This window comes from Sesamum indicum, linkage group LG12 (assembly GCF_026168435.1).
Source record: "Sesamum indicum cultivar Baizhima isolate 11 linkage group LG12, ASM2616843v1, whole genome shotgun sequence".
NCBI classification, from domain to species: domain Eukaryota; kingdom Viridiplantae; phylum Streptophyta; class Magnoliopsida; order Lamiales; family Pedaliaceae; genus Sesamum; species Sesamum indicum.
The window spans coordinates 2,969,570-2,997,172 of record NC_142668.1 but is presented as its reverse complement, the minus strand read 5'-3'; the positions used below and the strand labels follow the sequence as shown (position 1 = coordinate 2,997,172).

General features: G+C 34.6%; 1 protein-coding gene and 1 pseudogene across 8 annotated transcripts; one reads left to right on the top strand and one right to left on the bottom strand.

Annotated features, from left to right (window-relative positions):
• Positions 1–117: 117 nt before the first annotated feature.
• LOC105178767 (Acyl-CoA N-acyltransferases (NAT) superfamily protein) lies at positions 118–17,271 on the bottom strand. Of its 8 annotated transcripts, none has more exons than XR_002288443.2 (9): positions 17,114–17,271; positions 16,496–16,684; positions 16,257–16,328; positions 15,673–15,760; positions 14,746–14,878; positions 9,373–9,411; positions 1,449–1,573; positions 798–1,239; positions 118–605 (listed from the first exon to the last, which is right to left on the bottom strand). XR_002288443.2 is itself a non-coding variant. In XM_088876250.1 (8 exons), the coding sequence occupies exons 2-7, from the start codon at positions 16,668–16,670 to the stop codon at positions 1,493–1,495; spliced, it is 588 nt and encodes a 195-aa protein (XP_088732376.1). In that variant the 5' UTR covers positions 16,671–16,684; positions 17,114–17,271; the 3' UTR covers positions 118–1,239; positions 1,449–1,492. The 8 variants fall into 8 exon arrangements, 6 of the variants coding, with proteins under 6 accessions (XP_088732376.1, XP_088732377.1, XP_020555097.1 ...); XR_016063084.1 differs by having other exon boundaries at positions 798–860; XM_088876250.1 differs by having other exon boundaries at positions 118–1,239.
• Positions 290–981, top strand: LOC105178769 (cytochrome b561 and DOMON domain-containing protein At5g47530 pseudogene; annotated as a pseudogene).
• Positions 17,272–27,603: the final 10,332 nt, after the last annotated feature.

Genomic DNA, 27,603 nt, shown 5'->3' with positions numbered 1-27,603 from the left:
AATGCAAAACCTAATTCACCATCACTCATCACAAATCTCCTACCCCCCTGCCCATCTGATTTCTTCCAAAACCCAATTTTCCTGCTTATAAAGCCAAGTACATTTTATAATCAATCATGTAACAACACCCCATCCTGCTTTTCGACGACTTTATTTCAAAATCAGGCCTTTCCTGCGCACCAATATATTGAGAATTCCACAGAGATTCCTAAAGTAGATTCTTGATTATCAAAAGCAGAACTTCCGCTATTTGTTTCCACCAAGACTACTGTCTCAAAGATACAAATATATGCAACCCATGGCTTCATTTTTCAAAGTCAATCTCCTACTAAAGGTTCTTGTTTCTGTTTTTGTCGCTTCCTCTGCGGAAACCTGCTCCAACAGCACTTTCTCACTTAACAGGGTCTATAATTCCTGCAGCGATCTCCCGTATTTTGGAGCTCATCTTCACTGGAATTACATTCCATCCCTCAGAAAAGTCTCAATTGCATACAGGGCAAGGCAAATTTCAACGGGTTGGATTGCTTGGGCAATCAACCCCACTGGCACAGGCATGGTTGGATCACAAGCTCTCGTTGCTTTTCGTAATGACAATGGTAGCATGACTGTTTACCCAACATCAATAACCAGCTACAATCCATCAATGCTACCAGGGGAACTCAGTTTTCAAGTTTCAAATATCTCAGCAGAATATAAACACAATGAGATGACAATATATGCTATAGTTGGACCACTAGAAAATGGAACCATCGTGAATCACGTTTGGCAAGCTGGGAATTCAGTTTCAAGCAACATACCTCAAATTCATTCGATGTCATCTTCACATCTTCAATCAATGGGCAAAATTGACTTCCAGAAAGCTTGAAAACAAACATTAAATATGTGGGTACTTATGTCTGGTATTGAGTGAGGCATGCAGTTGATGGAATGTAAACTTGTTTAGAATAGTTGACATGATAACTTACTATAGGTAGCTCCTTATATCTTCTGGTAGCACATTTAAACATACCAAACTAAGGACACTAAACTTTACCATATTGACAAGTTTCATTTTTAGGATACTAAAAGGTGCATAATAAATTGAACAGGCTTCCAATGTCTACAAAGTCTACGGGAAGAATGCAATGGAACTGCAGACCAAGGTTGCTCGTAGCAATGAGTGAAAAGTTTAACATGGAGCTAATGAATGCAGCCATTCAGAATACAAGTAGTCCACGAAGCTTCCTGGAGAAATACGATCTGAAAAATAAATTTAAAAAAGAATAACATAATAAGTTAGTTTTTATGCTAAATTTTTTATAACTCTTGCACTCCTATCCATGCAAGGACAAATTACTCAAGTTAGAAGAATAAGTATAAGAATCTAAATTGTTCTTTAGTTACTAGTTAGTAGAAGAAAATGGTGGTTTATCGTAAACTTAAAGTAAAATATTCATAAATGAGATCACCTTTTCCACTTGGAACTTCCAAACTACAAGAATATACTTCTTGGTCATGAATGTGTTACAGTATTACGAATCAATTGATGCAGTTCCTCGCTCTTGGATTCCGTTATTGGTAATTCTACTGTTACCTGTGCAAGCATTCATCATGGTGACAAGTTACAACAAAATTAGCTTTCCCTCAACTCTGCGCAATAAGATAAATGACATTGCAGCTTCAAAGATTACAAAATTTACCACATGGAATTGTACGTTTCTGCATGTGGTTAAGCACCTCTCCTCATGTTAGAAATTATCAAATCTCAAAGTAAGAAAAAACTCAAACAAGCTTCAGAACCAAGTCTCTATACAATTATGGACTCATTTTGATGATTAATGGCAAAATCCTAACAAATGTGTTTTGGCATCATGTAATAACGCAAAAGAACCAGTCATATGTTAAGATGGTAAAAGATGAAGTCCTCCTTTTTATGCCTTTCATCAAACCTTATTGTAAAAATTATTTGCTAATTCTATTAACTAGTAAAGAGTACGGGTATTACCCGTGAGGCATATTTCATAATGATATAAACTTAACTTAAAAATACAAGGGAGAATATTCCATGTGTCAAAACTGATAACAAGAACCAAGTGACAACAGCAGCAACTGTATAACAGCTATGGAAGAGACTCTGTCAACGAAAGGGATGAAGAACTATTTCCCACCTCTGTAACTTAGAGTCGCTAGCTTCCTTACTAAGTCGCATTTCTAGAAATGCGACTTCTTATATACGTTTGCAGCAGTTAATTAGTTGTCAGGTTAGTTAGGTAGTTTTATTCGTTTCTCTACCTTTCTTGAAGTATATATATCTCCTAACAGAGATGTGTACTGTAAGTTTTCATTTTTGAGAAATAGCTATGGAATTCTTGCTTCCCTGTGCATTTTTCTTGTTCGTCAACATGGCATCAAAGCAGTTAAGACTCTAATTCTGCCATTTCTTCTTCCAATTTTTTAATCTCTGTCCTCCTTCATCCTGCAAAACATCACAGACATGGAGCCAACTCTCATGGTCTCTGAGAACCTCAAAATTCAAGGCAGTGATCACCCTGGAATGGGTTTGGTTACAGCACCTCTCACTGGAAACAATTACCCCACCTGGGCACGATCAATTCAATTTGCATTAGGAGCAAAGCAAAAATTGGGATTCATTGACGGTACCTACGAGAAAAGCAAAGGAGGGAGGCCTTGGCCTTAAGGATGTGGGAACTCTTAATCGTGCATTGATGTGCAAAAAACTCTGTGAAGTCATCCGATGTGATAGGACTTCTATCTGGGTCGAGTGGCTGCGGCATGGCAGACTACGAGATGATTCGATATGGACTATCCCGGAGAATCGTGGACCATGGGGATGGAGAAAAATGTTGAGGTTGAGAGGCTGGTTACGCTCAGTGGTGGAATATCGCATTGGTGATGGAAGTAATTTTTTCTTATGGAAGGATCCCTGGCATCACCTGGGGCCTTCCTTGACAGATTTCCGCGGGGACCCAACAGTCTGGGATTGCATGAGTCTACCATGCTAAGCTCGGTTATCTGTGACGGTCATTAGCACTGGCCATTGATCACGGACATGGAATGCGTGGAGATTACACACGTGCTGCCTCGGATCCATGGGGGTACAGATCGTATTATATGGAAAGGTTCGAGTGGGAAACCCACTACCCAGGAGTTCTATCGGGCTATGATACCAGCAGGACTGAAAGTAGGTTGGATTTCACTACTTTCGGGTTCTTTAAAGATCCCGCGACATTTGTTTATTCTTTGGCTAGCTATCCTGGAGAAGCTCGCAACGACGGATAAACCATGGCTTTCCCATCTTGGGTGCTGCGTGCTGTGCAATGAAGACATGGTGGAGTCACATAACCACCTGTTTTTCCACTGCAGATTTAGTAGAAGATGCCTCAGTAGTATTCGGCGCATTGTACGATTCCAGTGGCCTAATCGGGATTGGGTCAGTGATGTTGAATGGGGTGCAAGAAAATGGCGTGGGAAGCACATCATCAATATATCCTACCGATGCCTGCTTGGATCGTGTGTATACTATATTTGGAGGGAGAGAAATCTGAGACGTTTTGAGCACGAGGAGAGGCCCCCGAGTGTAGTGGCCAACTTGATAGTAGAAGATGTTCGGCAACTATACTCAGTATTAAGCTTTCTAGCTCTATTAGCACATGTGCCTTGTATAGACTGTGGCGTATCCCTTGGCCTGTCGAGGGAAGCGCCTAATGAGGGACACTGTTGTACTATACTTTCTTTTTAATGAAAATTACACTTACCCAAAAAAGAAAACTGCAATAGAACAATGGCAAAGAAATGACTTTATGGTAGTCTGTTGGATCGTAACTTCCATAGCCAAGGATATAGCTGAAGCCTTCCTATATGCAAAGTCTGCTAGGGAGTTATGGCTGGAGTTAGAATCAAGATTCGGAGAAAGCAACGACCCTCTATTATACCAGATTCAGAGAGACATAGCTTCAAGCTCACAAGGAAACACGTCTATTGCTGTATATTTCACAAAATTAAAGAGACTCTGGGATGAGTTGCAGAGCCTTGACCCACTACCAACGTGTGACTGTGGAGCCAGCAAGAAGATTGCTGAGAAAACTGCATCAAGCCAGTTAATGCAGTTCCTTATGGGATTAAGCAACGTCTACGACCATGTTAGAAATCAAATACTTCCAATGGATCCTCTTCCCACTGTGGGAAAGGCCTACTCTATGGTGCAACGTGTTGAAAAGCAGTGGGAGGTACACTTAGGTATAACAGCAGTCCACAAAGAAGGGATCATGAACGTACAAACTGAAATAAAGAGGGGCACCTTTAACAAAGGACCTCTCAAGAAAGGAAATCTTGATAAAAGAAGTCTATTCTGTGAACATTGCAAGAAGAATGGTCATACAAAACAAGGCTGCTTCGAGATCAATGGTTTCCCAGATTGGTATAAACTTCTTGCAGAGCAGAAAAAGAAAGGGAATAAGCCACCAAACACAAGGGCCTTGAATGTCAATCTGAGGAATGGAGAAAGTAGCTTTCAGGAAACCATATCTGAAATTGTGAAAACAGAGTTCAAGAAAGCTCTGCAAAGTGAAGAATCAAGCCAATACTTCTCAAATTATGCAGAATCAGAGGAATTTGCAGGCATGGGCCTGAAACCCACTATTTTTATGAATAAAACTGAGAATACATGGGTTATTGACAGCGGAGCATCTGCACATATGTGTGCAAATGCTGCCTTGTTTGAATTCTTGAAACCCCTTGATGATGAGACATCAATCAAACTCCGTAATGGCATAGTACAAAAGGTTAAGCTTGCTCGAAATATACGAGTAACCAAGAACATCATTCGGATAGAAGTTTTGTATGTTCCTGATTTCAAACACAACTTGTTATCTGTAAATAGATTGTGTAGAGATAATTCCTTTAAGGTCACATTTACAAAAGATAATTGTACTGTGCAGGACCTTCAGACTAGCCGTGTGATGGCAGTGGGTAGGCAAGAGAACAGACTCTACATCTTAGGCATGGACAAAAATAAGGACACTGACTTAACAAACAATGCTGAAGATATCACTAAGGCAGGCAATAGGGAAACACATATACTGAAGGTTGTAGCTATTGGAAATCTTTGGCATAGCAGACTAGGACATGCAGGGATGGATGTAATAAAAAAATTACATTTGTATGATGATAATAAAACTGATCACATAAAATGTATAGTGTGTCCTTTAGCAAAGCAGCACAGGACTACTTTTCCTACTAGTGATTCTAAAACTGAGAATGCATTTGATCTTGTGCATGTTGATGTATGGGGGCCGTATAAGGAGTATTCTATTTCACATTGTCATTACATGTTAACTCTTGTTGATGATTACACTAGGGCAACTTGGACATACATGATGATTCATAAATCACAAGCCCAAGAAAAACTAGAACAATTCTACAATTTGGTACACACTCAATTTGATTGTAAGATTAAATAAATTAGAACTGATAATGGCACTGAGTTCACTAATGAAAATTGCCAAAATTTCTTTAAGAATAGAGGCCTTATACATCAAAAATCATGTGCATACACCCCTCAACAAAACGGCAAAGTTGAAAGGAAACATAAACATCTCCTTGAAGTAGCTAGATCATTAATGTTCCAAGCTAGCATGCCACAAAAATTCTGGACTGAGGCTTTGTTAACTGCTACCTACATTATAAATAGGCTCCCACAGACCTTAAACTGGAAAACTCCTTATGAACTATTGTATAAGAGAGCCCCTAGTTATGAACATATGAAAAATTTTTCATGTTTATGTTTTGCCACAAATGTACTTCCTTTTAAAAGGAAATTTGAACCTAGAGCAATAAAATGTGTTTTTCTAGGCTATGTTCATGGCATGAAAGGCTATAAAATAATAGACTTAGAGGATAGAAAAATGTATATCACAAAGGATGTGACATTTTATGAAACTGTTTTCCCTTTTTCACAATTGTCTAATACTGATACTACTTGCCCTCTCCCTAACATCATTCCTGAAGAGAATCATGAGGAAACTGAAACTGGACAAGAGGAGCAGGATGCAGAAATTAGTAACATAGACAGCCCTATTGTCCTTAGAAGGTCTACTAGGACCTCAACCAAACCAACTTGGATGAAGGACTTCATATGCAACAATTGAGAGGGTGTAACCTCTGCATCTAGTTTGACACCAACACATAAACAAACATACTTGGTAGAAAATCTGTGTTCTATGCAGGAGCCAAAGGACTACAAAGAAGCACTAGGTAAACTAGAGTGGTAAGAAACAATACCTGGGAAGTTTCCACATTGCCTCCAGGTAAGAATTGTGTGGGATGTAAGTGGATTTACAAATTAAAACTCAAACCTGATGGCACTCTAGAGAGATACAAGGCCAGACTTGTAGCTAAAGGCTACAGTCAAAAGGAAGGTGAGGACTATGGTGACTGCTTTGCCCCTGTGGCAAAGGCAGTCACTGTAAGAACCTTTCTAAGGGTTGCAGCTGCAAGAAAATGGCATTTGCATCATCTAGATGTCAATAATGCTTTCTTGCATGGGACATTAGATGAAGAAATTTACATGGAACCACCAAATGGTTATGAAATTCCCATTGGTAAGGTATGCAAGCTTAAGAAGCCTTTATATGGCTTGAAGCAAGCCTCAAGGCAATGGAACCAACAATTCACTGATAAAATTAGTGAATTTGGTTTTATTCAATGTGCTCATGATCATTGTTTATTCATCAAACACACCAAATCTCATTTGATTGCATTACTAGTATATGTTGATGATATACTTGTTACTGCACCTAGTAATGATCTTATTATGGAAGTGAAAGGATATTTGAATGAACTTTTCGCCATTAAAGACCTGGGAGTTGCCACATATTTTCTGGGACTGGAAATTATGCATTCTGCACAAGGAATACTTATTTCACAAAACAAATATACATTGGACATTATTAGAGATAGAGGACACTTGAGGAGCAAAGCCACCACTGCACCATTGCCAGCAGGTTGCAAACTTTCCATGAATGCAGGTGCAACATTACAAGATCCATCCAAATATAGGAGGCTCATTGGCAGACTTTTGTACCTTGGATTCACACGACCTGATATCTGCTATGCAGCTCAACAGCTAAGCCAGCATATACAGCACCCATGTCAACACCATTGGGAAGCTGCAATGCACCTCATCAAGTATTTGAAGGGAAATCCTTCAGCAGGTTTGTTCTTTTCTAGAGATTGTGAACTTGAACTAAAGGCCTTTTGTGATGCACATTGGGTCTCTTGCCTAGATTCAAGAAAGTCCCTAACTGGCTATTGCATATTGTTAGGAGGGAGTCCTATATCCTGGAGAACTAAGAAGCAAACTACAGTGGCTAGATCTTCAGCCGAAGCCGAATACAGGAGCATAGCTGCTACAACGTGTGAAATAAGCTGGGTTATGTATCTTCTGGCACACTTAAGAGTTTTAGTTCACACCCCCATTCCTTTTTATTGTGACAAGAAAGTTGCATTGCACATTACTGCGAACCCACTGTTTCATGAACAAACGAAACACCTCGAAATTGATTGTCACGTGGTTAGGAACAAATATAAAGAAGGAATTAACCAACCCAGCAACATCATGTCTAAACAACAAGTTGCAGATTTATTTACAAAGGTCCTGACTGGAAATGTCTTCCTCCATTTAAGATCCAAGTTAGGCATGATCACAACGTACCCATGTCTAACTTGCGAGGGGAGTGTCAAAACTTATCAGCATCAGCAACAAGAACCAAGTGACAACAGCAGCCACTGTATAACAGCTATGGAAGAGACTCTGTCAACGAAAGGGATGAAGAACTACTTCCCACCTCTGTAACTTAGAGTTGCTAGCTTACTTACTAGAAATGCGACTTCTTATATACATTTGCAGCAGTTAATTAGTTGTCAGGTTAGTCAAGTAGTTTTATTCGTTTCTCTACCTTTCTTGATGTATATATATCTCCTAACAGAGATGTGTACTGTAAGTTTTCATTTTTGAGAAATAGCTATGGAATTCTTGCTTCCCTGTGCATTTTTCTTGTTCGTCAACACCATATTTTATCTTTATAATAAAAGAGTCAGTTATAAACAACTTAATTTTATCATAAGAAATTATTATATAGGTTGATAAATTATGGTCAAATAACTCCAAAAATTATATCATTATTTCATCTCCATTTAGCATGTAGGCTCCCATATTAAAATTTTTGTTTTATTTATTTCTATTATAAATACATCTTTCTTTTTTCTCTAAATTATAGTATAAATAGCATAAATAGTCTGAAAGTTAAATATATATACATATATACTATATACTAGAGGAGAGCACCTCTTCGGTGTCTCTCCTTTTGGTCTGTTTCTTTTTTAATTTTTTTATTTTATTTTATTCATCGAACTTCCTATTGCCCGACTATCTTTGATAGAAACTTCTTTTGTTTATGCATCTCTTTTTGACATAATCCTTTTGTAACTTTAATATTAATATTATTTTGCATATACTTTATTAAATAAGAAATATTTTATTTTAAATAGTAATATAGAATTTGTACACACATAGAGTGTGCCATAAATTACTAATTATATATTATTGGAGAGGGCCCTTTTGAGGTCTAAAATAATTTTGGTATGGCATTTTTAAAAAAAAATTAAATAATTTAATTATTTTTAGCTTCTTCACTCATCATAATCTTCCATAACTACCTTTTGGTAAGTTTTTTCCCTCATGCATTTTTTTCTAATATATATTATCTTATTTTATCTTATATATATTTTAGGTAATTTTTAACTTTACAAAAAAAATAAATAATATAATTTATAAAAGTATTTTATTTTAAATATTTTTAAAAGATTATGTACATAGATAAAAGGTGCCACTTACTAATATATATTATAAAATATGTTGTTATATAAAGTAGTATACCTTAACAACCATAACTTTGTTGTACGAACATTTTTAATATTCCCAATTGTTAAAAAGCTCTTGAAAGTTTGAACCAAATTTTGAAAATTCAAATTGTTGGAAGAGTTATGATTATAAAGGAAAAAGCGTACGACCAAATTTGGAAAAGAGTTTGGAATAGAAAAGGATTCTTGAAAATATTTACAATAATACTACGAAAAATTAGTAAAGTCTTATTTTTATGATGACAAATAATTTATAGCCTCATCTTTTGCGGTATGATAATTTCTAAAAACAGTATTATAGGTATATCAAAAACTTCAAGAAACTTTTACATTTTTATAATAGAAGAGATAAACAGGTAGCAGTCCTCCTAACTTCCCGCCTATGCACTAGTGGCTTTATTATATATTTAAAAGAAAGAGTGAGAGAGAGAGAGTAAAATATGAAGTGCTCACTTCTTTGAAGATCTCGCTGCGAGAAGTCTCCTTGAATCCCTGGAAGAAAACACAAACTGTTTAGTAATCTTTTTCTCCTCCACCAATATATGGGAAATATCCTGTGAATTATAAATAAGATAAAAACAAAAATCTCTTATGAACTAGGGTAGTTAAGTGAGAGAATGGGGTGGGAAATACAGAAGATTTGAGAGGGATGAGGAGAGAAGAAGAATTGACGGAGAAAATAAAATCTTTCATTCCCTTTTCAACAAATAAACACTACCATGTACTTGTTGAAACCCAACATCCACAAAATTTAGAGAAATACACAACAAATGCGACACTTTCAACTTCACACTTACAAGATTTTTACTGCCTTGCCCTTGTTTTCTTTTCTAACTTCCAATTTGATCCGTTGTTGATACACTGTGCAGACTTGAGAGTTTTTGAAATAAAAGTTAGTATTGTATTTGGAAGTGCTTGATAATGGTCGTTCGTCTGCAAGTAATAATTCATGTTGGTGGCAAAAATTCATGATGGTAGCGATGTTGAAACTGATAATGGCCGCCGTTCTCCTAAGTGGATGTGAGACAAATTTTTCTTTTTAATTTGATTCTTCTCATTTTTCTTTTAAACTTTAGAATTTTAACTTGCATGAAAATTTAGAATACAATAGCGGATGTTACAACAGTCTTTTTTTACGAAATTTACAATAACAATTTTTTTATGAAATTGGACTAAAATTCTTAAGCAGCCACCTTCATTTCATACGTTAGGTTGACATAAATGAGGAATCCTCTTCGTCAATTTGATGGTCTTCGAGAATTTTTTCCATTTTCTTCTTTGTTGTAGCTTGGGCCAACCTTGCAGCTAGATTCTATTTTTCAATTAAAAATTGTTGGTTTTAGGAATTATTTTCGTCTCTTAAACTGGTGGAGGTCTTGCAGTTGTTAAATAGGAAGAAGAGAAAGGATTGATTTCATTTAAGAGCTTATATAGTGTTAGGACTAGAGAGAATTACAAATAAGGTAAATATGATTGATCTACTTACCAAGAATAGCAAACTATAAATATGCAAATATACACAAAAATTCCTAATCAATCTTCTAACGACAGTATTTTGGATTTTGCTAAAACCATTCAAGAAATGATATTTACTCAAAATTAATAGTACTCATATAGTCCTTCCATTTGAGAAACATTTCTTTCCAAGAGAGAAAATATGGGTATCTCATCAATTCATAAGGATTTGACTTCAGGTTCAATTTTGAATATCCATGTGACATTAAATTGGATATAGAATTTGAGAAGATGGGAAGGTATCATCCTGGAAAAAGAATTAGCTTGTAGATATTCAGGGAAAAATTTGAAGGATTCTTGTACTAGTTTTGGAAAAATCTTTGGTTCAAGACAAAAATAATGCTACCATGTGATGAACCAACTTGAAATTTCGGCAAGTTAAACTACAGTTTCGAAAAAGAGTAGAACATGATATTTTTCTCATTTTGTTTGAGGAAGAAATGATGGAAAGCTTTCATGTAATCCCAATACGAGACTAGAAGATAATTTGTATTTTGAATATTTTTTAAATCATAAGGGTTGCCTCCCGATTCTAACAAAGATAGAATTTATGAACATTTTTTTTATAGCTAATTCGTGAGGAGTTGGTTGGGGTTCCTTTTGGCCATATTTTGTAGGACCCTACTACCAATTAGTACCAAGATATCATAATCAAGATTAAATCAAATATAAGAACTATTATAATAGTTCTATTACCATTTTAGCACCAAAAGAGCCCCAACTAACTCCTCACAAGTTGGATATAGAAAAATCTTATCAAATTCTATCTTTTCCTTCTCAAACAGGGAGGTAACCCTTATGATTTCAAAAATATTCTCAATAAAAATTTAGCATTAATCTCGTATTTGGTATTACAGTAAAGCCTTTCAACATTCCCTCTCAAACAAAATGAGAAAACTTACCATTTCTTCTACTTCCTTTTAGAACCAAAATTTCACCTATCAAACTTTCAAATTGGTTCATCATATAGTGACATTGTTTTGGCCGTGAACCACAAATTTTGCCAAAACTAGTACGAAAATCCTTCAAATTTTCTCTAAGATTCTATAAGCCAATTCTTTTCCAGGAGAATACCATCTCAATCTCCTCAAATTTTGTATCCTATTCAATCTCACATGGACACTCAAAGTCAAACCTCAATTCAAGTCCTTATAAATTGATGAGGATACCCAAATTTTCTCCATTGGAAACAAATATTGTGTCAAATGGTGTGACAAAATGAATCTTGTTAATCTTGAGCAACTAACAGTTCTTGAATAGTTCCAACAAAATCCCAAATACTGCGGGACCTCCACCATTTTTGGAAAAAAAATAATTCACAACAACAATAATTTTTAACCAAAACAAACCTGGCTGCAAGATTGGCCTAAGCCACAACCAAAGTGAAAATGGAATAAAATCTCAAAACCACCGAATTGACAAAGTAGATTCCTCATAGCAGATGAAATGAAGACGACTGCTTCAGAATTTTCAGTCAAATTCCATAAAGAAAATTGTTATTGTTGTAAATTTCATAAAAAATGACTATTATGGCATCTACTTCTGAATTATGAATTTTCGTGTAAGTAAGAATTCCAACTTAAAAAGAAAAATGAGAATAATGAAATAAAAAAGAAAAATCCAGTTGACATTCACTAAGAAGGAATGATGGTCATTATTTGCTTTAACATCTCTGCCATCATGAATTAGCCCCACCAACACCCATTATTGCCTACAGACTAAAAGCTTATTATCAAGCATTTCCAAAGGTAATAACTCGGATTTCAAAAACCTTCAAGTCTACATAGTGCATCAAGATCTCTCTATAAATAGGAACAAATGGAAGAGGACGGGCAGAACTCACCTTCAAGCATCTCACACGCTCCTTTTCACTACTTTCAACAATTCTCTTCTAGCAATTTTTGTTATATTTTTAGCATACATAAAACAAGAATGTCTTTGATTGTTCATATCTCTGAACATCCCTCATTCTTTTTGTAAAAATTCATGTATTTTTCCCAAGTCCAGAATTATGTTGAGTAAGTCTCCATTTCACTCTTCTCATTCTGAGTCCTTGTTTAATTTCTTTTCAATTATTCTATTTCAAGATTTCTTTTGTAAAAATTTTGGAATAAGTCTTCTATCTTACAAACAATTCCTCATTGTTTCCGCATAGGTTCTTATATTCAATTTATTCTAGGTTACGATATCCTCATACTAAATGGTATCAGAGCCATGTAACTCTTAAATATATTCATGCATAGATTCGTACTTTGTGAGTAGGACTTCGAAACTTAAAGCGGTTTACTTGACTTCACTTGCCGCAATGAATAGTTGTCTGGTCCAAAAGAACAAAACATGAATGTCCAACAATATAGATAAATTCTTCAGAAGCATTGTGGATCCTCTAACCAAGAAATTTCAAATATCACCACAGTTGAAATACTGTGGGAAGACAAGGATCTAATTGATTGAAAGCTTCCAAAGAACAATACGAAAGAAATCTATGGAAAGTCATTTATAGATTTAATCTGCATCCACTATAAAGATTGAAGAAGAAGTTTTATGACTAGTCTCAGATCGACAAACTTTTATTTTCAAAACTTCAATTATTAAGCATATTAAGAATGGGTACGAATTTTGTATATTGGTCTTGTCTCAAATAGTCATTAAGCCCTTAACAAGAGGACTTTATACCAGTGTCTTTCTTGCCTTAAGAGATTTTAGACATCTGATTTCCACGACTCTCTACTTGGGCATGTTGAAACAAATCTTTGCAGTGGTCCCATATATTTTAATTCGTTTCCACAGTTTACCATTTTCCTCACTAGGCCCAATACTATTAATGTCCTTACTTTAAATGTCAAAATTACAATCATAAAATAAGGTTTAAGTCTCATATTTATGAGATATTTTATAGGTTCCATAACAAAATTACAAATACTAGTCTAGCTATTCATGTCATATCCTATATCAAATCTCCAGGTCATTCAGTGTTCTTGTAAACATATCGAGCCAAATCCAACCTTATGGTTCCCAAAACAATTGAATGGAAAAATGTCACTTCACCTAGAACGTGGGACCTACCTCTCGGTTCTATACCCCCATCTCAACTCATAGAAACTGCATAAAACCTTTTCTTTCAAAGTTTCTGATTACATACCAAAACTAAATCAAGAAAAATCCATTCTCCGGGAATCCAAGAAAGTTTGAAAGATTTAGGTAAAGAAAAAGTATAATACAATCAAACAAAAATCTTAATCCTTGTGATAATAACAAACCCCATATTCACGTTAGCCTTATCCAATACATACAACCCTATAAGAGTTACCATAAATCCACTCCTTTTTTATCTAAAAAGTCGAATAAGTCCGAAATTTTAGGTCTACTTTTGGTAGTTTAATTTAAGAATGGAATTTATACACCTTATCTGAATATCAAATCTTTAGTCTTTATACGTAAATGGTTATTGCTTCAAATACTTTATAAAGAAAGAGCTAGTATTTTTTAAGCACACTCCCCAACACACTCAAGCGCCCACCCATGTTTGAACTCAAGACTTCCCACAGGAAACTTGAGCCCAAGCAGCTGGGTTTTCCCTTAGGGGCAGAAAAGAAAGAGCTAGTTAAATCGATAAAGATTCTGTAAAGAATCATATTTTAGAATTTAATGGCCCACTAAAAGGATGGTGGGATAAATGATAACCATTACTTCTGAAGCCAAAACCGAAATCCTCTCATGTTTCAAGAGAGACGTAGAAGGGAACATCATGAATAATGAAACCTCAACTGCTGTATCCTCTTCAAATATACTATTATTAGTCATTTCATTGGAAATCCCTAAATATATTAAGAAAGAAACCGAGAGTTACTACAAAATTTAAAATGTCTCCCCATGATTTCCATTGATATAGAGATGTTTTTCCTATAAAAAATTATGAAAAAGTGATGCGGACAATTACCTATGGAAAGAAAACTTGTTCCTAGTTTACCAAAATCTTCTGCAGAAAATAAAAAAACATAATATATGAAAATATTTGTCTATTTCTTATCGAGAAATTATAAATCATGTCAATCTTGTGCGTTTACAATTGTGCAACCATTTTACTTTAAGAGCTTAATTGAAAAAGCAAACTCTCACTACTTGAGAAGAATTAGAAAATTGGTGCAAATAGTTTGGATTGCAAAAAGTATGTTTTAATTATTCAAAATCAAATTCCAAACACCATAACACACACAAACCCAACTCTCATATAATATATATATATATGTGTGTTTGTGTGAATGTGTGCGTGTGTGTGTGTGAACATCAAAGAAAGACGGAAGGACCCACCAATTTCTGGAATAGATTAAGAGAAGCTTCATTCGACTCTCCTATTTTTGCACGAAAGAGGTGGATGCCAAAACTCTCAATTGCAAACGCCATCATCAGGAGGATTGACTCTTTTGCAAGCCCTTTGCCTCGACTGTGAAAGAAGAGTAAGAAGAAATTCAACTAAAATGCTGAATGACATGAGAATGACTGTATAGATTGGCAAGCTACAAAAATCAATGATAAAGAGAATACATAAAACCTACAGACTATAGCCTTAGTAGTTCAAAAATCTACAAAAGGGAGCCCTATCATGAAAAAACACAGCAACTAAGCTTAAAGCTCACTGAATGTGACAACTAGGTACCGTTTATTTTCACTAGAAACCACTATTTTAATCAATGTCTATGGCAATATCTTACCTTCTATCTGACATAAGGCAAGTTCAATAATATATTCCGAAAGCATCAAATCAAAATCATTCAAAGTAAGTGTTGTTAAGCCATAGGTGAGAGGTTGTGCAGCATGACAAAAAAAGAACTGTAATGAATTTGATGATAATTAATAGTAAGCAATTCAATTCCTTCTTGCTCCCATCATTTATCGCACCCAATGAAAACTTTCAATAAAATAACGGTAAAATTGGTCTTGGAGAATGTCCATGCTAATGTTACTGGGTAGAAGTCTATGAATATGAGGCAGTGCCTGAGGATATAAGGACTAACCACTCAGAGGCGATATGCACAAATATAATAGAAAACCACACTTCTTTTGTAGTGACTTTTGTGAACAATTCTCCACATCTGTGATTATCTATCATGGACCTAAACTTAGAAATAGAGTAATGCTAGTGGGATTATCATTTTAAAATTTGAAAAATAAAATGAAAATGAGCAAACTGGGATAACAAGTAATGAACCAAAATGTCAAATGTTCACAGGCAGATACCTTTTTTGTTCAGCAATCATAATCTCGACCTCTGCCATTTGAGGATCATCCAGGTCATTCATAAATATATTTACATCACCAACCATGGCTGAAGAGTAGCACTGGGAAAGGTAAGTATGCCATATTCTGCAGTATAGAAGGATTAAAAAAAAGTACTAAAGCACTTTTTGTTTGTCTATCCCACTCTTAATAGAACCCCCATGAGTACTCCTCTGAAGGTATACAATATAAATTTAGTCCATCATTAAGTTCCTTTCCATCCCATATATAATGAAAACTGCCCCTTTGTTCCACAGAAATCATAGCAAATGAAGACATTATCTCAGACACACAAAAGAGTAAATCAAGTAAAGAAAATTCAGTTTCTGCCCCAACATCAGATATTCATCATTCTTCGCTGAACAGCCATTGAAGAAACAAAAAGAATCTACCATTTTCCTAGTGCTATGGGAAATGTATACCTATGCAAAGAATATTATAATAAGTTACTCACAACAATAAAACAGGAAAAGAGGGAACAAAGCGAAAAAAGAAGATGACAAGGATTAAAATGACGCTTCGAAAAACATAGAAAGTATAATGACCTTCAGTATGGGGCTCCCCATGAATGAATTCTCCAACCACTAATTTTTTGTCCAGCACTATAAAAGTCTGCTCTGTGAAACAGGATCCAAAATCCGTATATCATCATTCTGAACTGTTGTAAATTTCAATCAAAAATAAGGCACACTCTATTTAACAAACCAAATAGCAGACAAATCTATATGCATACATAGAAATGATTAAAGCACTTATATAGTTAAAAGGATGGAGTGATGCATACTGAGGGGATCCTGAATCCAAGAAAGCTGCATCTCGTATTCTTGGTCGAGAGTGAGTGGTTCAGACGCAGTGGCTTGGAGGATGGACGGGTCTTGCATCCAGACATGGTACTTGGGCACATGCTCTTTCATATAAGGCACTAGTATCACCTTTTCACCTTCCAGGCTCACCTTCATTCTTTTCGTATTTCCTGCTTCAGAGAATAATAATAATGCACTTCACCATTGATCCAGCCAAATTTCATGGAATCAATCACTACAATGTATCATATACACCCTCAAGCTCAAGAAATACACGGAACTGCATTTGGAGCAGGAACCGAACCAGAAAGTTCGTCTGTGCATCCAGTTGCAGAGAACCTTCCATGGCACTTTTGGTTGAGAATGCATTTTCAATCTATGGACAAAACTTGAAAAGATTTTGAGCTCAAGAATGAGCTTGAATAACTCAAAGGCAGAATTGTAGTTTGATTGAGGCATAATATCAAACAACTCATATGCAATACCCAACGCAACAATTAAAGAAAGATTGAACTCTTTTTCCATGATGAACAAAACATATAAAAAGGGAAACAGATATGTGCCACTCTCGTTTGTCAATGAATTGATGATGGTGCTACCTTCAGTGGCGGCAATTTAGGCGAGAGAGGCAAAGATAATTGGTGGTGCTGTTGTTGGCCTCTGCTTTGTTTTCAAGCAAACGATTTGGCAATACCATTGTGAATTTGGGAGAAAATTGTAATATTAGTCCCAAAGTACGCTTTGGATTACGAGTTTCGTCATCTGCTTTTGATAATAAGCAATTCTAAGTTTATAATTTTATTTTTATTGTATAAAATTGGTCCATCATTAATCGTAGGGTGGCAGATGAGTCAAGCCGACTCGCGAGCTCGATTTTAAGCTCGAGTCGAGCGAGCTCGAGCTCAATTATGGTTGTTCACCAGCTCGCCAGCCTGGTGAATATTTTTTTTATTTTTTTATATATATTTTTATTTTTGAATTTTTTATATATTTAATTTTATATTAATATTTAATCAATTTTATAATCAAAATTGACCATATATTATAATTATTAATCAATATCATACATTTTATTTTGGATAATAATAAATTATGGTACTTTTATTTATACATTTAATCTTTATACAAAAATAAATTTAGTCAACAACTTAGTAAATTATAATATTTTTTATAATTAAAATTATTATTAAATATGATATATATAAATTTTATGTTATATTTTAGTATATATTTGTATTATGTTACACCTTTTTTAAATTGACAAGTAATTCACTTATGATTTTTATTATTTATAAATTTATGTCAAAATTTATTAATTTCTATGAATTAATCTAAAAATAATAATAATAATAATGATGATGATGATGATGATAATGGTTGAACAATTCTAATTATTATTTTATTATATATATAATGAGATTAAAAAATTTAATCAATAATTAAGATATATTAAAATTCGGGCACTCGATTCATACAAAATTTAAATATATATAAGACTATGTCATTAGATCATATCAGACGGTATTATTTAAAATCACATGGTCTCATTCAACGATACATCATTTTGAATGATCACTCTTATGTTCCAAGTACGATATATCGACATCTATATATATCCAATAGGAATAAAACTTTACCAAATGTATTTTTCTGTAAGTTTTATCATATCTAACGATCTAATTTGAATTTTGATGGATCGATTAACCCATATTGTTCAACAATATAAGATGATAGTTACATTAATTTTATACTAACATTTATAAATATACAAATTTTGCATATTGTGAACATATATTAATTTCAAAATAATTTTTTTTTGTACAATTTATTAATTATATTACTACTAAACTAATCAGTAGTTTATATTTATAACAATAAATTAGAATTTCATACTATATTTTGGTATATTTATAATATAATATACATTATACAATCTATTTTATTACTTATAAATTTATGTAAAAAATTGGTGATTCCCATTATTTAATCTAATAATAATAATAATAATAACAATAATATAGTATGCATTATATAATTTATTTTATTACTTATAAATTTATGTAAAAAATTGGTGATTTTCATAATTTATAATAATAATAATAAACAAAAAAACAAAAAAAATAAAAAAAAAATAGTTTGAACTCGAGCTCAATCTCGAGCTCGAGTTCGAGCTCGAGCTCCAGCTCGAAATTCCAGAAGCGAGCAAAAATAGTCGAGCTCTACTCGTTGCCACCCCTAATTAATCATCTAACGGGACGTCAATATGAGCGGCTACATAGGGGAACTTTAGATAATAGTCAATTTTAATTTTATAATTTTATTTTTATTGTTCAAAATTAGTAGGAGAATTATAATATTGGTCCCTATACTTAATGACTTATTTCATTTTTGGTTCTCATACTATTGCCCTTGATAGTTTAGCCGTCAAACTTACCATTTTTAATGCTTTTTGTCCTTACCGTTAGTTGGGTCGTTAAAATATACGAAGAGCCTCACTTGATATACACGTGCTGCTGAAAAAAAAAAGGAAGGAAAACAACACTATGTTTGGTTTTATTTTTGGACAATCTCCAAAACAAGATAAACACACATTATGTTTGCCTCTTTATTTTCGCACCTTATTTGTGTGTTTTTTTATTTTTGAACTTTCTATGTATAATAGATATATACACTCTTATATATATAAATATAATATAAAAAATATATAATTTGACAGTGAACAGTAATTTTTATCTTCAAAAAGTACAACATTAAACATACACTATATATATATATAAAAGAGATATGATTTGACAATGAGCAGTGATTTTTGTCTCTCAAATCCCAAAAAAAAACATACACCACTTATCTTAGAATATTTTAAATTACCTTAAAAAATAAATTTAAACATACACTCTATCTTCAACACACTTATTTATCTCTATTTTTCTGTCTCTATCTCCAAAATATAAAACAGAAAACTTCAAAAACAAAATCAAACATAATGCAAGGCTGTGTTTGGATTTATATTTTGGCCCATTCCCGAGATGGGCCAAAATAATAGCAATGTTTGGTTTTAGTTTTTACACCTTGATTGGGTGTAAAAAATCAAGGTGTAAAAACTGAAATTGTCCTACTAACCTATTTTTTTTTAATTTTATAGGCCCATAGCCCATAACAAAAATCTATTTTTTTTTAAAATGTAAAATTACAATTCCTCTTCTCAATCGTCTTCAGCCTTCTCTCCCCATCGTAAAAACTCCGTCGATCGAACTGACCACAGCCCCAGCGCCGCCATCACCAGCGTCAGACCGACCACGGCATAGTTAGACGAACTCCATCGACAGCACAACCCCAGCGCCGCTATCACCTGCGTCCTCCCACCACGACGGATTTTACGATGACCAAGCCACAAACTTCGTTGGAGTCCGCCGCCACTCGCCATTCACGTCAAAGGTGTGCCGCCGGCTGTTGGAATCGGTATCTCAGGCGCCACCTAGTCCTCATTCCACACACCGCGTCAATCAAGCGAAAAGGCGGATTTGAGTCTGTTAAGTTTGCCGAAATTTTTTTGTTCTTTTACTTTAATTGCACGATTTCTTCCATTTAATTTTTGATTTATGAATTTTCTGAATATTTGAGAGTTGGGTTTGGATGTATTATACTGAAAAGTATGTACGGTTCAACAGTAGATGGCTTCAATAAATTATTGTCTACGATGATTCCTGATTTCTTTGATCTTTCACATGTGCACAGTGATTTCTTCTTTAAATTATTATTCGATTTTCACATTTTCCTGCGGTTTCTGTTGATTCACACATTGCACAGTGAAACAATTTTGCATCTACAATAATCTGAAAATGGTTGTCTGTCTATATATACCATATATAGTGTGATATAAACACTACATTGAAGCTTTCATAGTTCATATTGCTAAATCAGAGCGTTATAAGATTCAGATCCCATTTTTATAAGGTTTTGAAGCTGCCAGTAAAAGCAAAACCTCAGTACCTTTCCCGGTGAGTAAAAATGAATGCCTTTTGTATTCAAGGATGTGTTGTTATTGCCTTCATAACAATCTGATGTCTGTGATCTGTAGTAATGATTTATTTTTGTTAATGCAGTTATCACTTGGTTAAGTTACTTTCTATGTTAGTTCTGTCTTGTGATATTTTTCAATTTTTATAGGTGTTGAACATATTTACTGTTTATGATAGTAGATATTCTTCATTTCTTTTTTTCTATGTTATTAATCGGGGAATTAGTTATGGAGTGAGTCCAGCATTTCCCTGTCGATATATCTTTTAGTTGAGTACTGGGTTGTTTAGGTAACTAACATCTCTAACACTCATTGTGTCAAGTAATTGCCCACCTTTCTCAATATCCATGTAACTCATATAAAGAGGTATTTTTAGTGTTGTCAGAGGAATGAATTAGGGAGAAGTACAATGAAATTAAAGTGACTAGGCACCATTATTTCATAACTTTGTAGTTATATTAGCTTAAGTTTGTATCAAGTAATCTCTGTGTGCCCTTTAAGGTGCCCTTGTACAGGATAGATCATTATGAGAGGAACTTGCAGAGTATGACGATTGATGGTCCTGAACATAAACAAAATGATCAAAAGAACAAGTCTTATATAAAAATAGAACTCCAAGAATGTTATGACACTATCAAAACAATCCCATGGGAGAAGAAACAGAAAAGCTCACGTTAAATTGATCTAGTGGCATGTGAGAAAACTTTCTACCTAAAACCAGAGGATTGTATTATACCCGAGCTAGGTGGAGGGAGGGAGGAAGACTGGCACAAAACACTAATACCATTTGTGAATGTAGTAGAAGTAGCTGCATTGTGACTCCTTTAGAGCCCGATCCGAAAAGTCTTTCCTTTGTCTAGGGGTTAGTTACTTTGTTACAATAGAATAATTTTTATATAAGTTAGATTCTAAAGGACTTGAGTATGTTCTCATGGATCAACAGTTAGAAACCAATTTAGTATTTAATGTTAAATTGTATTTAATGCCCTTGACAAATTATTCGAGGAAGACCTCTCTTTATCAACAAGAAAGTGAAAAATATTTATATATGATTAAGAGGTGTTACCCAAAATTTTGAAGTTAGTAGTATTCAATCGGGCTGTTATCTTTCATGTTACAACAGCATTTTTGGAATAGTATATAGTATATTTGCTTACTTTGTTCTAAACGTTCTCATGTTTTTTTCAAGATAGTATTTCATTAAAATATGTTGACGCATTAGCACATCAAATAAAAACATGTAGTTATATATATAACTTTCTGTTATAAATATAAGGAATTGGAACCTATAACTAAACAAAATTTGTCTTGTTTTATTCTTTTTGTGGTAATGCAAATGTTATCAGTAAATGTATATTCTATGTATGTTAATTTAAATTAAAAAAAATTGCTACTTTTTACTTGTTTCACACCAAAAAAGTATAAGGGCCAGGTGGTTGTTTTCCAATTTAATTAATGATAAATGTTGAGTCCGGGGAGTTGTTTCTTTTTTAACAAAAAGGTGTTATGTGCATCTTTTAAAATCAGCAATTGAGTCAAAATTATTGAATTTTGATCGAAATATTTCTTTCAAATATATATATAAATAGAATAGATATAGTGAGATACTAATGTTGATTTAACATATAAATATAAGTTCAACGTTAGAATGAATAATTCATGCATTCTAAAATTAATTTTCATAGCATTTTCATGGTCTAGTTGTTTTAAACCATAATTTTATAATTTACGTAACAAATTAATATTTCGTGTTTTAAAATGAGAAAAAATCAAAATTTTCATTATTGAAGCTGGTAAAATTCCAGCAAAAATATAGTTATTGCAATTATTATAAATTATTATAATTGGTGAATATCAATATTTTTTATATAACAAAAATGTAGCTTGCCTGTTAAAAGTGAAATTTTAAGAACAATGTTAGTCAATTTGCGCATTTGTACTACGAAGGTGGTAAAAAAACTCCCTTTCTATTTAATAGTAAGTGTTGTTTTTAATATATAATAAGTATTGGTGAAATTTAATAGTAGATGGGCATTTTTTTTATACGATCTTTACCTATACTATATATAATTGAAAAGCGGTAAATTGGCGTCTCAATTGTTTTGATATGCTAATTTTAATATTTAATTTGAATAGTTTATTTGTTTATTAAATTTTCACTCATTTACTATCTTTCAATAGTTATTTCTTTTTTTTTTTAATTTTCATTCATTTTTTTTCACTATATTTTTTATAGTTTTAAGAACTAACTTATTATTTTATATATACTTTATTAAATAATAAAAAAGTATAAATATTGTACTTTAATAGAAATAATAATACATGGTTTTATGTTCAACTAACTCATTAGCGAGATAATGATTGTTTGTTTATAATTCCAACACTTTGTGACGTGCGGTCATTTTTTTTCTTATGGATATATAAATTATTGTACTTAATTGTTATGACACTTTGATATATAAGACAACCCACAAAGATGCAACACCCAAATGACGTTGATTCCTCCCACTCATCTCGGTATGATAAAGTGTTATGGAACACAAAAATAGAACGCGTGTTCATTGAGTTAATGCACGAGGAGTTAATCACACACCGACTCCAATCATCCACATTTCCACCGTCAGTCTGGGCTCGTGTAACCGAGCGAATGAACTCGGTTATGAGTCAGGGTTGTCTTCTTACGATGGTACAGCTTAAGGGCAAACTTAACAGGTTGCGTCATGCTTGGCGTTTGTTAAACGAAATTTTGAATAGGGGGACTAGGTGGGGATGGGATTCAGAAAGGAATACCATAACAGACGATGCAGGACGCTTGAAGGAGTTGTATCGGGTAAACATCTAGTCGTGCTGCCTTCTTGATTGCAGTGTCCTTACAGATTCACAAACTAATTACATATTTTGATAATGTAAATGAATGCAGGAAAATTCGAAATATAAAAAAATAGTTGAGTATGGGCTTCAACGCTTTAACCTATGCACTGAAATATTTTCAAGGAACACCGGATCTGGTAGGCTCGTGCGTTCGTCATCATTACAACGTCGGACAATCCACAACACCAACCACATAGATGATGAACAGATGGATGGCACTCAATCGGGCAGCCGTCGATCATGAGATGAGTACGAAGATACAACATTCTCTCAATCTGTTTTCATGACATCCCCAGATGAATACTTTTCTTCCCCGAGACCATCGCTGGCTTCCGCTGGTCCATCTAGAAGCGGGCGTAGGTTCCGACGAGTAGCTAGTGAGTTGCAAGCTAAGAAGTGTGAGACAATGGATAGGTTGAATGAATCACTTCAAGGGAAGATTGACTGAACCGGGCCCAAAACTACTGAATCCATTGAGCGGTGCGTAGACGAGTTGACAAAGTTTAACGATCTGCCAGACATCATCTTCACCACCGCATTGGAGCGTTTTCACAGTCACAGAACGCGCAATCTTCTTGCGTCTTAATGACGAGAATAAACTCCGTTGGTTGTACTCTTTGGGCAAGTGACTGTATTGCTTGATTGTTAGAAAATTGGAAAAAACTGATTTCGTTATGTGTATTCGTGCATGTATGTCATACCGATTTACTTAGATTGCACTCATACCAAGTATCCATGCTCGTTAAGTATTTTCATGTCCCCAGCCAACGGACATCTACTGCATGTAACTTAAACACTAATTTATCTTGTTTATGTTTAGCAATACAACAACGATCCGATATATTGCAAGCTCGAGAGTTGGTGGAGGTTTAGACTCGAACTCCACAAGCGAGAGTCCGGGGACCACAGGGACTCCAGGAAGTAACGAATCTGATGTTTCCAGAGAAATTTTACGCATTCAGAGATTTAATATGCCCAGAATTATTTAGGAAAAATGTGCCACGTAACACATCTACACTACAAGGAGCAGGATGAGTTGTGGAGATTATGACGACCCCACACCAAGGAAGGTTTTTGGACAACATTCGCATGACCAAACCATGTTTTTATGCTTTGGTTGATACATTGACTAGTAGAGGTTTACTTCCTCACGGTCAGACGTCCAGAGTTACCTCAATTGAGGAGGTTGCACTCTTCATGCAAACGGTCGGCATGCATAAAAGGCACCGCGATAATATGGAGCGATTTCAACACTCATTGGAGACTATTAATCATAGATTCCACCAAGTGCTTTCTGCCTTGTGCGCAATAGCCCCAGAACTAATAACTCATCCGAATTTTACAAACACACATCCGAGAGTGGCAAATAACCTAGATTTCTACCCATACTTCAAGGTACGTACCACATCTATCATTGTCTTAACGCTATCTCATAGTCTTCACAATCGCGTAATTAATGCAAGCTAGTTCAACATACTATTTCATGCACCTAACTATGCATAATTGTTGACATCGATGTAGGATTGCGTTGGAGTGATGGACGGAACGTTGGTACTTTGCCAGGTCTCCTAAGTTGACCAAAATCGATAGAGGTCGCGAAAAGGCCACCTAGCACAGAATGTACTAGCAATATGTGATTTCGATATGAATTTCACTTATGTGTATGTTGGGTGGGAAGGAAGTGCGGCCGATGCCCATGTCTGGACCATGTAGTTTTACAGGATCGAAATTTTCCTTTTTCCTCCGATCGGTGAGCATTGTAATATATAAATTAGATTCCACCAACCATCTTGTTTAAGGGTAAACGCGGCACTAGCGGTTCTCTTTATGATGATGCCTTGTGACAATGCAGGTAAGTATTATTTGGTAAACGCGATTTCGCAAACTACCAATATTTCCTGGCTCCTTATCGAGGAACAAGGTATCACCTACCTGAGTGGAGGGGACAAGGCCGTTGATATCATACCCTACATGACATGTTTAACCATGCACATTCAAGGTTGAGAAATTTAATTGAACAATGCTTCGGTGTACTGAAGAAACATTTTTCAATACTACAGTTGGGATGCCGAGCTACCTTCAGAACCACCAAGTCGATATAGTAATTGCATGTTGCGCCCTTCATAACTTCATCCGTAAGTTTAGCAACGATTACATCATATTGAACGAACCAGATGAAGACATTCAGACTGATATGGATTCATTCTACCATAGGGGACATCCAACCACTTATGAGATAGAAGCCCAACGCAACCTTTGAGATAGCATAGCGATGTAAATGTGGGCAGCCAACCATCGAAACTAGCAAGGAACGTAGTGGACAATCTTGATTCATATGTAAACTATTAAAACTACTATCCAAATGTAACTTTATCTTGGAATGTTACGCTATAAGATCATTTAGTAGTATTTGCATGAAGAATTATAGTGTGTGCTTAATTCTTCATAATTGTAAAACTATTTAGATAGTAATTAAAGCAAAATTGATATTTTTGTACATTTTTCAACCGTACACGTGGTGCAATGTTGCACAATAATTATTTTGTTGACCGTAATTCTTTGCAGCTATAGCATACCGCAGATATCTAGAGATTGCTGGATTTCCACAGGACGATCATTGGAGTTTAAATATTGAGCAGTGCTTCATGTGGATGATACTTGGCGACAACACTCGAGCACCTATGAGAGACGATGCACTTGCGGAGGCGCAGGTGGGTCACTGGGCACGTGGATTACGAAGGCATTTTGGATATCCTTACACCCGAGACCAAGTCCATGATAAATTCTACGAGTTTAAAAATCAATTTCGATAGTTCCACGGAATCACTAAGATACCAGGGATTTATTATGATATTGAAACATTTGTTATGGTGTTTCCAGTAGAGCTACGACCACGTGCGTCAAGGGCACGTCATGTTATTTTCAATGTGATGAAATCTACTTAACAATCATCATTTGAAATTATTATTGTAATTTGCAAAGTCAACAAATTATTAATTGGACCCTTTTTGCAGCGTTTTTCATTGGCTAGACGGTACTATCAGTGCCCAGAGCCACATTATCCCAGCATGCTAGAGGTATGTGGCCCCATCAGGTTGCATGGTGCTCTTGTTGAGGCCCAAAACGAAGCAGAAAATGACTACAGTGGTAACACCGTGCGTAATCTGGTGAGAGGAAGCGTGGATGACCTATTGTCATATCGGATTCTACTGCTCCATCGTTACATTCACATACACACATTGCTAGTTGGGATGCAGTGGAATATGTAGCTCGTGGAGATGGTGGCCCAGCGCTAGCACGCAGTACCTCAGTAGCTGCACGACACAGTCTCGACATGGGATCGAAAGTGGGGGGGGGGATTGGATCGTGGACTGACTACATTTTTTGATTTGGCGTGCAGTCTGATCGGGGTGCCCAAACGTATAGTGAGGGAGACAGCACAGCGCACTCACCGCGACCACAGGGATTCTCACCATGGCGTCATGACGGTCCTTAGGCATACAATGCCCTACTGAAAAACTTCCAAGTCAAATATTGATTTAATCAGTAAAAAGAAAACAACTACTCGAGCAGTTTGTGAGTGTCAAATGCATTCATTTCTTATATATCGTGCAGTTATGTAATTACAAATTGATAATTTCCTAGAAATTAACAGCCTTATATGTTATGAGTAAAAATATTTTAACTGTTCAATTTTTAACTAATCAATGTTAATTGATTCAACTTTGATTATTTAGATATTTTGGACTCAATATAATTTTTTATTTGAACGAAATATTTTTTAAATAATGTTTGGACACTGTATCATTACTGCATGCGTAATGCAAAGTACTTATTATTTGATTTATCAATTAAATATTTTTACCGCGAATATAAAGGCGGACGAAATCATTTTCAACATAATACTGTGTTGCATGTAATTATTTATTCAATTTTTACTTATTATTTAATATAAATAAATAAACTCCATACCAAAGCAGATGAGATATAGTGAATTTTTCTAAATTTAATGTATATTATATATTATTTAATGTATATGCTATATGTTAAATCTAAGCAACAATTATATAAAAATAATTTTTAACTTACAAAAACATTGATATTAAAAATATTTACTATTAATGCTACTGACTAAAAATATGTAAAAGTTTTCTACCTCAATAAATACTTAGTTTTGTATACTGAGGATAATACACGAGT

Excerpts from the sequence above, each read along its gene's own strand:
- LOC105178767 (XM_088876250.1), bottom strand. The coding sequence starts at position 16,670 with ATGAAGGTGAGCCTGGAAGGTGAAAAGGTGATACTAGTGCCTTATATG. Across the intron at positions 16,329-16,495 it reads TTGGATTCAGGATCCCCTCA|AGCAGACTTTTATAGTGCTG; the intron begins GTATGCATCACT and ends CCTGTTTCACAG. Across the intron at positions 1,574-9,372 it reads GCAGCGAGATCTTCAAAGAA|GTAACAGTAGAATTACCAAT; the intron begins GTGAGCACTTCA and ends ATGCTTGCACAG.